The following is a 16,819-nucleotide window of genomic DNA, read 5'->3' as shown; positions in this document are numbered from 1 at the left end:
CAAGTAAGCCATAATAAATGCAGCATTCAGTCTAAAAGAAAGGACAAGTATAGGCAAAAGACAAGGAAACTCTACAGAGAGGAGTTCCAGGAATAGGCTTTGGAGGGTTGGGTGTGGCCAATGCCCCATGTGAATGAACCAGCCACACCGAGGTTATGAAGATAGGATAGTTAGGAATGAGTTCTGTAAATATTAGCAATTCACAATGTTACCTAGGTTACATGAGGAGGACTAGTTGGACTTAGGTGGAAGTGGGCATTGGAAAGGTATGGTGGGCGATCTTAAATTTAATGATTCAACAAGTGAGTGTTCACAGAGTACAGGACATTGTGAAGGCATCATAGATATTTTAGACCCTGGCTGGTTGAACAATGGTAGTCTGAGAAGTTTGTTTCTGGTAACACAGCTAGTAGCGCTCAGAACCATGAAGGTTCTGAGCAGGTAAATGACAAGACAAAACTGTGCTTTAAGGAAGGGTAATCTACTGGAGGGTGAAGGAAAGACAGGAGCAGAGGAAGAGTTAAACAAAGAGGTCATTTAAACAGTGCAGGGATGAAGCATTGCACTGCTCTGGTCTCCTTGGCAGTGTGGATGAAAAGAAAGTGGTGAATGTAGTCATGTTATGGGGGCCTAAAAGAGGAGAGAAAGAATGGAGATTCTGAGTTTCTGAAATAGGTGAGTTGGAGAAAATGGTGGTGATACTAATAATACATACACCACCTTTATGTGCGTTAGACAAAGGTATCCTCTTTGGGTGGAGGAAGTGCTAAAAAGATTTGCCTAAGGCTGACACAGCCCTGTGTCCAAGTGTATTGCCTGTGAATAGAGTCTAGTTTTAGACCCCACTCACCCCTCAGCCAAGTGCTTTTGTTCAGAGCACAACCTGCATAACTGTACATGTCAACTTTTTTTTTTTTTTTTTTTTTGAGACGGAGTCTTGTTCTGTCCCCCAGGCTGGAGTGCAGTGGCCCAATCTCGGCCCACTGCAAGCTCCGCCTCCCAGGTTCACGCCATTCTCCTGTCTCAGCCTCCGGAGTAGCTGGGACTACAGGCGCCTGCCACCACGTCCGCCTAATTTTTTTGTATTTTTAGTAGAGATGGGGTTTCACCGTGTTAGCCAGGATGGTCTCGATCTCCTGAACTCATGATCCGCCCGCCTCAGCCTCCCAAAGCGTTGGGATTATAGGTGTGAGCCACCGCACTCAGCCAACCCTTTCTATATGCTAGAAATAGAGTGTTGGAAGATGATGCTAATTTTTAAATAGCAAGATGATGAGTTGATTTCAGTGGCTGAGTTTAAGGTGGAATACTAATAGCGAGAAAGAAATGTTTAGAGTTTAGTTAGAAAGGCTGGAGTCACAAAGGTCAAGTTTACAGACGTTGGTTTAGGAGTCAACTGCAACTGTGACAATGGATGAGACTGCTCAAAGCCAGGGCATGCAGAGAAGAGATGTGAAGGGGAGACGGAAGAGGAGATTGGGAAATAGAGGCAAGACAGCAGCAGCTACACAAAAATAAAAAATTATGAGACTTTGTGGGGAAAGAGGGCAAATGTTTCTCAGTTCAACAAATAGTTATTGAGTGTTCCATGCAACTGAGTTCTGATAGATAAGGGCAGCAAAAAAAAAAAAAAAAAAAAAAAAAAAAAAAAACTGCCTTGCTGTAGTTTACCAGATAACATACCAAATTCTTTTTCTTTTTCAAGAGTGGAAAAATATCAAACCTACCACTTATTGGTAATGGTAATTGGCTTAATGTTTGTAATTTAATGTTAGGTTATTGTGCTACGTTTTTATCTTTGAAAATCTAATTTAGAAATAAAATATGCTACATTATTAGCCACTTTTTTTGTAAGCTAGGGTGGGTCTAGGTCATATAATTAGGTCATATAATTAGATTATAAACTCATTAAGGAAAAAGTATTTTAGTATGCTGCATCTAGTAGGTACTCAGATACTTACAAATTGAATTAAATGCACCCAGTTTTTGTTTAGGATACTGTTTTGATCTATAATATATGGTTATATATTTGTTTAAATGATTTTGGTTATATACATTTTTATTAGTGGTAAAGTATAATTATTCCTACGGTGTCAATCCCATTAGATTGTAAATTCCTCAGGGACAGTCATTCAATCTTTCATTTCTTTTTAGAATTCCGCAGTTCTTGATATGTCAACATAGGTTGCTAACTGACTGTCTAAATTCATCTTCATCATCTGATGACATTGTTAGATACTGGAGCATGATGAAAAGCAGGACTTAGGGGAACTCCAGATCTCATGATAGTTTGACTACTGATTAATTTTATGACTCAAGGCAAGTCATTTGAACCTAAATTTGAATTCATATTAAATATCATTTTTATGTGTTTTAATACACACAAGATTACTGTCATATTAATAATGAATAAAGATATACATGAAAAGTGAATTATACAGACATTCAGATCAATTTATCTGATTTGAAAAATCTCTGGATAGGAGGAAAGTAGGCCACACAAGAACTATACGAAAGAGAACCCAATAATCTTAACCTTTTGGACAGTACTAATTCTAGCTAAGATGCCTAATATTAGAGCCTCATTCTTTTACTAAAATTTGCAGGCTTCATATAATCATCTTTTAGGGGAGTTTGCCTCTAGGTTTTTTCTTTTGTTTTAAATTATACTCCTGGACCTATTTTAAACCAGACCGCTTTCTTGTTTGTTTATACAGTGCCTTACATGAGAAGGATATCAGATGGCTAAAAATGTTTAATCTTTCAACACATACATTCTGCTTTGTAAAAATTAAAGATTTAATAGAAAATTCATAAATAAGCTAAAATATGTGCTATGTAATTGTGGCTTTCTCTGTAAAATTACATCTCCAACTAGGAAAATATGTAAGTTAAATGGCATTGTTAATTCATTTTACTCCACCACCTGGTGGATTTTAGGAGTTATTCCAAGAGCAGTAAAACTATAAGCCTGATACTATCTGCCAGATAATGTTTTTCTCTAATTTTTTCCCCTCTCTAATGTCAACTAAACTTTTCACATTTGTATATATTTTTTCTTTCTAGAATGTAAACTTTTAAGGACATCTTTATATCCATCACTGGTGGTGCTTTATATTAAAAAGATTCTTAATAAGTATTCATCAAAAGAAAGATAACAGATTTCACCAAAGATTACTAAGGAGAAGTTTCCTAGTCACAGAGGACATAGACTGGTCTGCAAATTCTAGACTTGGAAGGTGTTTTTGTTTTTGTTGTTGTTATTGTTGTTGTTGTTTTCAAGCCTGAAAGTAAATGAACCAAGGAACAGGAGCAGTGCTGTGCTAAGTCATATTGGAGCTGAAGCAAAAGGAAAAGTCAGTAATACAGATCTGGTCCTTATTGAAAAATGTAATCCACCAGGGATTTTTTGGGGGCATTAGGTTTGATGTTTTAAAGTATTGCATTAACATACGACTTATCTTGATTACTGAGTATTTTGGCACTTCTTTCAATTCTGTGCCCAAGGAGAGTGCCTCATTCACCTTACCATAGTCCTGCTATGAAGCTAAAAAGCCAGTATTTTAAAAAACAATAAAATAAAGTGAAAGAAGAATAAGTAAACGCAAGAGCTGATTCCTTAGAATAGTTAATAAAATAGGCAAATTTTTGACAAATGTGACTAAAACGTAAAATAAATTTTGTCACATTCAGGGGCAATATATTAGAAAATTTTAAGAAAGTGGGTGATTTCCTGGGAAAATGTAAGTTCTCAAAATTGATCAAGGGTAGATGACAAAATTGATCTGATCAGAGATGAACTAAACTGGAAGTCTGCTTTCTAAAAAGTCACCACGCCCAGATGGTTTTACACTTGTAGTTTTACTTATTAATCAAAGAACACATAAATTCTACGTTAGAATAATATTTACAGACTATAGAGAGTTCATTTTTAAGAGGCCAGCATAGTCTACACACAAAACCCTGAACTAACAAAAAAAGGAAATTATAAACCAAAATCACAAATCAATGCAGATGCAAAAATTATAATTAAAATACATCTTAGAAAATCTAATCTTGAAATGTACTAAAACAATTACAAGATATACCTATGACCAAATAAGATTAATTTTAGAGATTCAAGGATGGATCATCATTAACAGGTCTAATAGAATTTTTATGTCAAATTAAGTGGTACAAATTTTATGATTATTTAAATATATAATAAACATGCACTTACTAAGACTCAGCAGCAAAACTCCCAGTAAAATATGAAAAGACAAAAACGCTAAACACGAAAAAGACTGTTTGGCAAAATCATATTGCAAGCATCATATTGAATAGTGAAATCCTAAGTCCTTCTTACGAAAACAAGGAACTAAAAAAAGGTTATGGATGCTAACATTATTGTAATTCAACACACTATAGATGTTCTAGCTAATACAGTAAGAAAACTAAATATGTAACTTAAATAGCAGAAATGAGGAAATTTAAAAATCCTTATTTGAAGATTACAAGGTTGCATACCTAAGAAAGCTGACGTTGTACTAACAAAAATGTTATTGCTAATAAAAAAATTTGGCAAGATGGTTCTATATAACATAAATATATAAAAGTCAGTTTTCTCCTATATAAGAGGCTAATTAGAAACAGAAATGGTAAAATCTTGATTGAATTATACTTGGTTATAAATATAATGAGAAAGGTAGAGTATCTATATAAATTATAAAACTATCAAAAGTTCAAGAACAAGACTTGATAAAAGAGATTTATTAAAAACTTTCAAATTCAAAGAACTAAGTCCTTCCTACATTATAAATGTAATGTAATGACAATCTCAAACCCCAATGAGATTATTCTGGAACTTTACAAAATAACTTTTTAGTTCCTATGGAAGAAGACATACTTGTCAAAAAAAATAGAATGAACTTTCCAAAGTAGATTTTAAAGATGAATATAAAACGACATGATATTGACACATTAATGGACAAACATGTGAGTGGAAAAGCATAGAGGATCCAAAAATTTATTTTATATAGACATATATAAATTTTTTAAAAATAAAAATGTATGTAATAAAATATATAATTTATACTTATATATGATATGTAAAATGTATGTGCAACATATGATTATATTTATATATAATATATAAAATTTATATATAATGTAATTATATTTATATATAGTATATAAAATTATATATATAATATACACCCATATTTTTGGATTTGCTATTCTCTTCTGCTGCCTATTTTGTCCATTCATATATATGTATAATGTGATAGCAACAGTCAGTCTGTTCTCAATAGGAAGAGACAGGATAGTTTATTTAGTAAATGAAGCTGATATAATCGGTAATTCACTTCTAGAAGGAAATAAAATTAGATCCTCATTTCAAATATAAAAATATTCTAGACTTGCTAAAGACCAAATTCATAGTAAAATACAACTTTAAATATTAGAAAAATTTTGAAGATGATTTGTGCCATCTAGGCAGGAAGACAAAAGGGAGAGGAGAAGCAGAACTTCTTACATAAGACAGTAAACCCAAAGGCCGACAGTAAGAATGACAAGCCTAAGTGTTTGTCAATATCTCCATGCTGCAGCCAGAATTTGCTACAGGTTCTAAGTGTCTGAAAAATACAACTACCATGTACTCACATTTTGAGTTCCATTAGTACTGTTTTCTCAACAATATTTTAAGTGACGTTTTTGGCGTTTTCCCCATAGCCTGCATAGGTTGATCTGTACTATGTGATCACAATGTGTTCACTTACATTGAATTATTCATAACTTCAAGAAATACTTCTTGAATGACACTGATGTTGCGGGAAACGGATGCTTTTGCTGCTCAATTGAGCCCTGAGTTTTCTCTGTAATGATGGAGTGGGGTCTCTTTTCTAAAATCTTTAGGGACCACCCAATGTGCAGAGAGTTGTCTATGGCCTGCTCCAGGAGATGTTGATGATCTCCTAGACAGGTTACATCATCTTTCCCCTCAAAATTATGTAAGTGTCCTATCCTGATAAAGCCGTGAATGCATTAATTGTCACCTATTGGGTGATGTGGTCATACTGTAAGAGACACTATTCAGAAGAAGCAATTGGGAAATAATCATTTGTGTTTTCTTTTTTTTTTTTTTTTTTGAGACGGAGTCTCGCTCTGTCGCCCAGGCTGGAGTGCAGTGGCCGGATCTCAGCTCACTGCAAGCTCCGCCTCCCGGGTTTACGCCATTCTCCTGCCTCAGCCTCCCGAGTAGCTGGGACTACAGGCGCCCGCCACGTTCCCTGGCTAGTTTTTTTGTATTTTTTAGTAGAGACGGGGTTTCAATATGTTAGCCAGGATGATCTCGATCTCCTGACCTCGTGATCCGCCCGTCTCGGCCTCCCAAAGTGCTGGGATTACAGGCTTGAGTCACCGCGCCCGGCCTGTGTTTTCTTTTAGGTCTCTGATGTAAGTTGAAGTATATTCCTTGTAAGTCTACTACTTATGATTCTATTCCCTAGATATTTTTGAAGATATTAAGAAAGTCAGTATATGAACAAATTATTGATACAAGATTGATCACTGAATTCCAAGTACACATTTATAAACTCCTTTCACTTACAGGTCTATTCATAACAAACATTTATTTTCAGATTTTTGTCATTTTTTTCTGTTATGCATTCATACAGATATCTGCCAAAAGTTTAGTTTTACCATGTAAAGGGAGGCATTTCCTCCAGTATTAGTAAAGAACTCAGGATGATGAATTCAGAAAGGCTGGCAAGCAGGACTTATTCAATGTCACAGAAAAAATTAGTTCTCTGGATCTGCACCTCATATCTGCTTGTTCACAGTAACTCACAGAGTAGATTTTAATCTATGATAACCACCTTTCCTGGCATGCCACAGACAATCCATGATTTTAATTAGTCATAATTTACTGAGCACCTACTATGTGATTGGGATAATTACTTCTATTCTAGGTATTGGCCACAAACAACAAATGGGAAACATGGGACTACTGAAAGCTTATGCTTTCTTTCTGATGCACTTGGCAAGAAAGGAACTAATTCAGTACTGTTTCGCTCAGTCGACTACATGGGCTATTGGCTAAGTCATTTTGGATACAGAATTTATTAGAAATGACACCATAAGTGATTAGCTGTTGGGGGATCAACACTGTAAATAATCTGATCTGAGAAGAACCTTTCAGTATTTACCTAAAAAGTGGTGGCCTTGGGAACAGACCACAAGAAAGAATCTTGCCATCTTTTCTATCTAACATATGACACCCCTAACCAGCACAAGTGGGTGGCAGGCAGGACTTGTTTTAACGAATGACACAGCTCTGTGGATCAACTATATTCCCCATGAACTACAGGAACTCTGCTTTCATTAAAATGGAAAATGGAGTTTCCACCAAGCAGCGAATTAGTGTGTTATCTTAGTAAATGAGCACTGCTAATTGAGTCTCTGTTTCAACTTGATTTCTTCTGTTTGTTACTAAGTGATTAAGCACATCCTGAATTGCATGTCATGAGAATACCTGCCCCTCCAAGAAGCTGACAAATGTGCAAGCTGACAATCCTAAGAGGGTAGATAATCATGTAAGGCCTGTAACTAGCTCATTCATCTGACTCGACCATTATCAAATGATGTCTTTTCTCCCGTAGCATAGCACTTCTTTACATCTTTTAAAAAATTATGTAATTTTTAAAGTCCAGATTCATTAAAACCCCAAATGATCAGTCTTTTTGGAAGGGACATGATCTACATGGGTGAGCATCTGTATGTGTACACTGACAATTGTGCATTGTCTTAAGCTTGGTATTATTTAAATAACACAATTTAATTGGAAAATTTCCTGTGCTACTTTTGAAATTGTATTACTTACATTAGAGATCACAAGGGAATAATAGGCTTAGTAACCAGTTTATCACATTAAAATGTACTTTAATGTCTGCTAATTTCAAAAGGCTCATATGAGAGTCCGCATGCCTTAGCGGTCTGCATTTGATTTTGGTAGGAATCTCGGCTGGGAACAGCTTACATATCTCTGAGCAAGGCATGGAATTATTGGCTCTCTGTGTTTCCTCATTATAAAATTGTAGCTAACACTTATCTTCTGCACAAAGAATGTTGTTTAGAACAACGAATAATGAAGACAAGCAATGTTAATTAAGACATGATTATTCACCTTTAGAGCCTTGACGGAAGAAAAACAACTTCCTAGGAACAATAATAATAGACTCTGTGTGCAAAGATTTAAACATGTTTTGTTTGTAATATCTGGCACGGCAGATGTGTTCTTACAATCTCAGGATATTAAGTTTATGAGTAAAGTTACTTAAAACCCATTTATTATGGAGAGCTGGTGACGGGAGGGGCCTAAAGATCAACCTTTTGTCACACAGGAGGCCATTGGTGTCCAAGGAGATTAAATACATTCCTTAAAGTCAAGTTGATGAGCAACTAAAGCCATAACGAGAGAAGATTTTCCAGCCAGTGTCCTTTGACCTGTATTTATTTGCTTAGAAAAATGGTAAAATAATGGAAACACCAACCTTCTAATATTAATCAGTCCATCACCAGTAAACAGCTATTATTTCATGACATCTTTTGAGCAATCGCAACTGTAATCATTACAGAATTAGTAGCAATTTCAAAGAGACTGGCTCATTTAAAAATCTGAGATCACTTATTTTACTTAGAATTAAAACAAAACAAAACAAACAAACAAAAAAACACCCAAAAAACAAAAAACAAAACCTGCGGTAGAAGCGCGTGGTTATGAGGGCGTTTGGGCAAGAGCTGTCCAATGGAAGAATTCATACATTTAGACCCGCTGGCACCGTGCACGGCGCGCCGGGGACAGCTGGGGGGCGCCGGGCAGCAGAGGGTGTCCGGGACCCCAGCGCAGCTCCCAGCCCCGCCGCCCTCCTGGGCCGCTCCCCAGCCGGGGCCGGACGTGCGGTGCCTTTTCAGAGACTGGATTTGGCTCGGCCGCGGACTCCGCGGAGGGGTAATGAGCGCTCGGAGGTCTCTGGTACCGGCATTGGGACCCGGAAGGGAAAGGGGCGGCGTACCTCCGATTCGGGCGTTGTTCCCGCCGGGGTCGGCCCTGCTGGGGTCGGCCCCCAGGGAGTCGTCCCCTGCGACATCGCCGCGATCTCGGCCGGCCGAGAGAAGCGGCCCCTCGTCACCTAGGCAACTGGGGTGGGGCCGGCGCCCCTGGGCCTGGGAAGAGATCCCAGCGGAAGGCGGCGCCGGGCCCGAGCCTCCTCCCGCCCGGTACAGGGCTGGGGACCGCGCCGAGGAGCAGGAGGCCGGGAGGGAGGCCGACAGCAGCCCGCTGCGGAGGCTCTGAATCCTCTTGAAGAGACAAGAGTCGTTCCAGTATATAGTAGGAGTGAACGTGGGGAAAAGGCAATTCAAGTAGCAGTAATTTAAATGAAATGATATATGTCAAAGTACCTACTGCTAGCACATTGCAAGTTTCAACAAGTATTAAAGTAAGATATATTATTTGAACTTCAACCACTGATTGATGTTTGATACTAAGCAATCACTGTAAATTCTAAAGTATCATGGTGGTATTGTGGTCATGTTTAGAAGGAAAAATATGTCTTTATCTTTTAGAGATACATGCCTAACAATTTAGTGATGATGAAATGATGTAAAATATGTGATTTATTCCAAAATAATGAGGGAGGGGCACAGGAAATGAGTGGAGGTATAGTAGATGAATCTAGATTAGGTATGTGAATGGAAGGGGTTCCGTCAGTGTACTATTCTTTCTACTTTTGTATATATTTGAAGTGTTACACAACAAAAACATTTAAAAACAATACGAAATATCACATTGCAGCATGAGTATTCTTGACTTCTTTGGATGATCAACGCCTGCTTTGAAAATGAAATGTACTTGGCTTGTATTTACCTGCATGGAGGTTGCTATGCAGGACACTTCCTGTAAAAATCAGACATTATTTAAGTGATTCAGTTTCCTCATCTGAATGAAATAACAGTGTTGGCCTCCAAACATGACTATGAGGATTTAACAGGTTAATATATATATGAAAATGCTTACATCAGCCTTGACACCTAGTAGTGGTCTGTGTTTGATATTATTAGTGTTAGTATTAATATTGTGTTGCTCCTGACGTTAGTCCCTTGTACACAGCTGCCAGGATAATATTTCATCATGAACCTCTCCTTTATGTTAGCCCATTGTCTTTTAGACCAAATTTGACACGTTAGCTTTATATAACCTCATAACTGTGCCTTGCCTTCAAATTGTCTCATAGTTCAAAGTTTACAATTTGTACTGTCAACCTGTGTTTTCAAGTCGTCTCTAGTCTTGTATGGCCCATCTTTTCAAGTGGGTTTTACTGTTTCCCTTGATATTTTCACTACTGAAGGGGCTAGTTTAGTTCTCAGTACAAAGAATGCATGCAACAATACGTTAATGACTTGCAACCTCATTATATAGGATCCCATTATATAGGACATTAATAGGACCATGTTAAAACTTCTTCATTTGGTGAAAATATAGTCACTTTTTAGTGATTGCTAGAGTTAATACAAAAGTCACCACCTTAGAAAGTCATTACAGTGCTTAATTGTTTTCATTACTTCCTTCTGATCGCTGGTCCAAAGAAATTGAAGATAGCTGGTCACCTTCTTCAAAGTAAGGACCCTACCATATTCCTTGAATTTAGTGTTTGGTGACATGATAAAGCATTTATTTCTCTAACGTGGAGTTCCAGTGATCTCAAAGATTTGGTTTACTTTTCAGGCCTTTAATTTTGCTGCCATTTATTGGACAGTTTTTAGGTTTTCTTCTCCTGTTTTTGGTTTTGGACCCCAGAACCAGATGCAAAACTCCATTAAAGATGGAATCAATTCTAACAGTAATAGGAAGGTTACCTCAGGGAGTGGGGAATTGTTTTGTAGGAATTGCAATTTTACTTTAAAAAATTCAATGTTGTAATTTGTTAGAGAAGTCGGTTTTGAGGAGGTAATTTAATTTTATGGGACACAAATGTTTTGCTCAGTAAGAAGTAGTGTTGAAAACCCATTAGCCTGAAGGTTACTTTTAATTTGCACAAGTTGAAGCTGATTTTAGCCTCCCGTTTCTTTTGTAGATAGGTGCCAACAAGAAAGACAAATCTCAGTAGGTGATATGCTTTCTTACGTGGGAAGTCATTTAAGTCTTCCTTCCTAGGTCTCTTTTGAAGATACAGGCCTCTAACCAAAGCCTGCAAAATTCCATTTGTTATCTTAGTCTATTGCTTTAGGACTAGAAGAGAAAAGGAAGCGTATGGGTCTAGTTCACAGTTATTTTTTTAAAAGACCACTGACTTTTACCCCATCACATTGAAATGTGGGGTAGCTTGATATTACTTGATCAATTGAATTCAGGTTTCTGTTCTAAAGAAAGTTTTCCAATCGATGTGTCCATAAACCTGTGAGTAGTACAACACTTTATCAATAAAATCAGGTTCTCTTGAAGAGGGGCATTTTCATAATTTTACCAGTTTAACCAAGTATTGGATGTTTAAAATAAAGCATATTTTTAGGTATCAGGAAAACGCTTAAGAAAGGGCTAGATAATTTTATAATGGATATCGACAGTCCAGTGTGGCAATATTTGGCAATGAATACTGACAGATTTTAACTGTGTTCTTAGGGTGGGTAAACATTTCTACTCCATTCTTCATGGTTCCTGTGTCAATGGCTCATTTTATTTTTATTTTTATTTTTTTATTTTTTATAATTTAAGTTCTAGGGTACATGTGCATAACGTACAGGTTTGTTACATATGTATACTTATGCCATGTTGGTGTGCTGCACCCATCAACTCGTCAGCACCCATCAATTCATCATTTATATCATGTATAACTCCCCAGTGCAATCCCTCCCTCCTCCCCCCTCCCCATGATAGGCCCCAGTGTGTGATGTTCCCCTTCCCGAGTCCAAGTGATCTCATTGTTCAGTTCCCACCTATGAGTGAGAACATGCGGTGTTTGGTTTTCTCTTCTTGTGATAGTTTGCTAAGAATGATGGTTTCCAGCTGCATCTATGTCCCTACAAAGGATGCAAACTCATCCTTTTTTATGGCTGCATAGTATTCCATGGTGTATCTGTGCCACATTTTCTTAATCCAGTCTGTCACAGATGGACATTTGGGTTGATTCCAAGTCTTTGCTATTGTGAATAGTGCCGCAATAAACATACGTGTGCATGTGTCTTTGTAGTAGAATAATTTATAATCCTTTGGGTATATACCCAGTAGTGGGATGGCTGGGTCATATGGTACATCTAGTTCTAGATCCTTGAGGAATTGCCATACTGTTTTCCATAATGGTTGAACTAGTTTACAATCCCACCAACAGTGTAAAAGTCTTCCTATTTCTCCACATCCTCTCCAACACCTGTTGTTTCCTGACTTCTTAATGATTGCCATTCTAACTGGTGTGAGATGGTATCTCATTGTGGTTTTGATTTGCATTTCTCTGATGGCGAGTGATGATGAGCATTTTTTCATGTGTCTGTTGGCTGTATGAATATCTTCTTTTGAGAAATGTCTGTTCATATCCTTTCCCCACTTTTTGATGGGGTTGTTTGCTTTTTTCTTGTATATTTGTTTGAGTTCTTTGTAGATTCTGGATATTAGCCCTTTGTCAGATGAGTAGATTGCAAAAATTTTCTCCCATTCTGTAGGTTGCCTGTTCACTCTGATGGTAGTTTCTTTTGCTGTGCAGAAGCTCTTTAGTTTAATTAGATCCCATTTGTCAATTTTGGCTTTTGCTGCCGATGCTTTTGGTGTTTTAGACATGAAGTCCTTGGCCATGCCTATGTCCTGAATGGTATTACCTAGGTTTTCTTCTAGGGTTTTTATGGTATTAGGTCTAACATTTAAGTCTCTAATCCATCTTGAATTAATCTTCGTATACGGGGTAAGGAAAGGATCCAGTTTCAGCTTTCTACTTATGGCTAGCCAATTTTCCCAGCACCATTTATTAAATAGGGAATCCTTTCCCCAATTCTTGTTTCTCTCAGGTTTGTCAAAGATCAGATGGCTGTAGATGTGCGGTATTATTTCTGAGGACTCTGTTCTGTTCCATTGGTCTATATCTCTGTTTTGGTACCAGTACCATGCTGTTTTGGTTACTGTAGCCTTGTAGTATAGTTTGAAGTCAGGTAGCGTGACGCCTCCAGCTTTGTCCTTTTGACTTAGGATTGTCTTGGCAATGCGGGCTCTTTTTTGGTTCCATATGAACTTTAAAGCAGTTTTTTCCAATTCTGTGAAGAAACTCATTGGTAGCTTGATGGGGATGGCATTGAATCTATAAATAACCTTGGGCAGTATGGCCATTTTCACGATATTGATTCTTCCTATCCATGAGCATGGTATGTTCTTCCATTTGTTTGTGTCCTCTTTTATTTCACTGAGCAGTGGTTTGTAGTTCTCCTTGAAGAGGTCCTTGACATCCCTTGTAAGCTGGATTCCTAGGTATTTTATTCTCTTTGAAGCAATTGTGAATGGAAGTTTATTCCTGATTTGGCTCTCTGCTTGTCTGTTACTGGTGTATAAGAATGCTTGTGATTTTTGCACATTAATTTTGTATCCTGAGACTTTGCTGAAGTTGCTTATCAGCTTAAGGAGATTTTGGGCTGAGACGATGGGGTTTTCTAAATATACAATCATGTCATCTGCAAACAGGGACAATTTGACTTCTTCTTTTCCTAACTGGATACCCTTGATTTCTTTCTCTTGCCTGATTGCCCTAGCCAGCACTTCCAACACTATGTTGAATAGGAGTGGTGAGAGAGGGCATCCCTGTCTTGTGCCAGTTTTCAAAGGGAATTTTTCCAGTTTTTGCCCATTCAGTATGATATTAGCTGTGGGTTTGTCATAAATAGCTCTTATTATTTTGAGGTACGTTCCATCAATACCGAATTTATTGAGCGTTTTTAGCATGAAGGGCTGTTGAATTTTGTCAAAAGCCTTTTCTGCATCTATTGAGATAATCATGTGGTTCTTGTCTTTGGTTCTGTTTATATGCTGGATTACGTTTATTGATTTGCGAATGTTGAACCAGCCTTGCATCCCAGGGATGAAGCCCACTTGATCATGGTGGATAAGCTTTTTGATGTGCTGCTGAATCCGGTTTGCCAGTATTTTATTGAGAATTTTTGCATCGATGTTCATCAGGGATATTGGTCTAAAATTCTCTTTTTTTGTTGTGTCTCTGCCAGGCTTTGGTGTCAGGATGATGTTGGCCTCATAAAATGAGTTAGGGAGGATTCCGTCTTTTTCTATTGATTGGAATAGTTTCAGAAGGAATGGTACCAGTCCTCCTTGTACCTTTGGTAGAATTCAGCTGTGAATCCATCTGGTCCTGGACTTTTTTTGGTGGGTAGGCTATTAATTGTTGCCTCAATTTCAGAGCCTGCTATTGGTCTATTCAGGGATTCAACTTCTTCCTGGTTTAGCCTTGGGAGAGTGTAAGTGTCCAGGAAATTATCCATTTCTTCTAGATTTTCTAGTTGATTTGCGTAGAGGCATTTATAGTATTCTCTGATGGTTGTTTGTATTTCTGTGGGGTCAGTGGTGATATCCCCTTTATGATTTTTTATTTCGTCTATTTGATTCCTCTCTTTTTTCTTCTTTATTAGCCTTGCTAGTGGTCTGTCAATTTTGTTGATCTTTTCAAAAAACCAACTCCTGGATTCATTGATTTTTTGGAGAGTTTTTTGTGTCTCTATCTCCTTCAGTTCGGCTCTGATCTTAGTTATTTCTTGCCTTCTGCTAGCTTTTGAATGTGTTTGCTCTTGCCTCTCTAGTTCTTTTAAATGTGATGTTAGAGTGTCAATTTTAGATCTTTCCTGCTTTCTCTTGTGGGCATTTAGTGCTATAAATTTCCCTCTACACACTGCTTTAAATGTATCCCAGAGATTCTGGTATGTTGTATCTTTGTTCTCATTGGTTTCAAAGAACATCTTTATTTCTGCCTTCATTTTGTTATGTACCCAGTAGTCATTCAGGAGCAGGTTGTTCAGTTTCCATGTAGTTGAGCAGTTTTGATTGAGTTTCTTACTCCTGAGTTCTAGTTTGATTGCACTGTGGTCTGAGAGACAGTTTGTTATAATTTCTGTTCTTTTACATTTGCTGAGGAGTGCTTTACTTCCAATTATGTGGTCAATTTTGGAATAAGTGCGATGTGGTGCTGAGAAGAATGTATATTCTGTTGATTTGGGGTGGAGAGTTCTATAGATGTCTATTAGGTCCGCTTGGTGCAGAGATGAGTTCAATTCCTGGATATCCTTGTTAACTTTCTGTCTCGTTGATCTGTCTAATGTTGACAGTGGAGTGTTGAAGTCTCCCATTCTTATTGTATGGGAGTCTAAGTCTCTTTGTAAGTCTCTAAGGACTTGCTTTATGAATCTGGGTGCTCCTGTATTGGGTGCATATATATTTAGGAGAGTTAGCTCTTCCTGTTGAATTGATCCCTTTACCATTATGTGATGGCGTTCTTTGTCTCTTTTGATCTTTGATGGTTTAAAGTCTGTTTTATCAGAGACTAGGATTGCAACCCCGGCTTTTTTTTGTTCTCCATTTCCTTGGTAGATCTTCCTCCATCCCTTTATTTTGAGCCTATGTATGTCTCTGCATGTGAGATGGGTCTCCTGAATACAGCAGACTGATGGGTCTTGACTCTTTATCCAGTTTGCCAGTCTGTGTCTTTTAATTGGAGCATTTAGTCCATTTACATTTAAGGTTAATATTGTTATGTGTGAACTTGATCCTGCCATTATGATATTAACTGGGTATTTTGCTCGTTAGTTGATGCAGTTTCTTCCTAGCCTCGATGGTCTTTACATTTTGGCATGTTTTTGCAATGGCTGGTACCGGTTGTTCCTTTCCATGTTTAGGGCTTCCTTCAGGGTCTCTTGTAAGGCAGGCCTGGTGGTGACAAAATCTCTAAGCATTTGCTTATCTGTAAAGGATTTTATTTCTCCTTCACATATGAAACTTAGTTTGGCTGGATATGAAATTCTGGGTTTAAAATTCTTTTCTTTCAGAACGTTGAATATTGGCCCCCACTCTCTTCTGGCTTGTAGAGTTTCTGCCGAGAGATCTGCTGTTAGTCTGATGGGCTTCCCTTTGTGGGTAACCCGACCTTTCTCTCTGGCTGCCCTTAAGATTTTTTCCTTCATTTCAACTTTGGTGAATCTGGCAATTATGTGTCTTGGAGTTGCCCTTCTGGAGGAGTATCTTTGTGGCGTTCTCTGTATTTCCTGAATTTGAATGTTGGCCTGCCCTACTAGGTTGGGGAAGTTCTCCTGGATGATATCCTGAAGAGTGTTTTCCAACTTGGTTCCATTTTCCCCCTCACTTTCAGGCACCCCAATCAGACGTAGATTTGGTCTTTTTACATAATCCCATACTTCTTGCAGGCTTTGTTCATTTCTTTTTCTTCTTTTTTCTTTTGGTTTCTCTTCTCGCTTCATTTCATTCATTTGATCTTCAATCGCTGATACTCTTTCTTCCAGTTGATCGAGTCGGTTACTGAAACTTGTGCATTTGTCACGTATTTCTCGTGTCATGGTTTTCATCTCTGTCATTTCGTTTATGATCTTCTCTGCATTAATTAGTCTAGCTGTCAATTCTTCCACTCTTTTTTCAAGATTTTTAGTTTCTTTGTGCTGGGTACGTAATTCCTCCTTTAGCTCTGAGAAGTTTGATGGACTGAAGCCTTCTTCTCTCATCTCGTCAAAGTCATTCTCTGACCAGCTTTGATCCGTTGCTGGCGATGGGCTGCGCTCCTTTGCAGGGGGAGAT

The 16,819-nt window shown here is 37.8% G+C and overlaps 1 protein-coding gene across 2 annotated transcripts in view; it reads right to left on the bottom strand.

Annotated features, from left to right (window-relative positions):
* Nucleotides 1-9,236, bottom strand: part of CABCOCO1 (ciliary associated calcium binding coiled-coil 1) — a 104,633-nt gene extending 95,397 nt beyond the window's left edge. For both annotated transcript variants that reach the window (XM_010376260.2, XM_030941066.1), the window contains exon 1: nucleotides 9,054-9,236. In XM_010376260.2, the coding sequence (XP_010374562.2) occupies nucleotides 9,054-9,128 (75 nt within the window). In that variant the 5' untranslated portion in view covers nucleotides 9,129-9,236. The remainder of the gene's footprint in view (nucleotides 1-9,053) is intronic.
* Between the last annotated feature and the right edge of the window lie 7,583 nt (nucleotides 9,237-16,819).

Source organism: Rhinopithecus roxellana, chromosome 11, assembly GCF_007565055.1.
Source record: "Rhinopithecus roxellana isolate Shanxi Qingling chromosome 11, ASM756505v1, whole genome shotgun sequence".
In the NCBI taxonomy this organism is placed as follows: Eukaryota; Metazoa; Chordata; class Mammalia; order Primates; family Cercopithecidae; genus Rhinopithecus; species Rhinopithecus roxellana.
The sequence above is the reverse complement of the archived record's forward strand: the minus strand, read 5'-3'. Positions and strand labels throughout refer to the sequence as shown.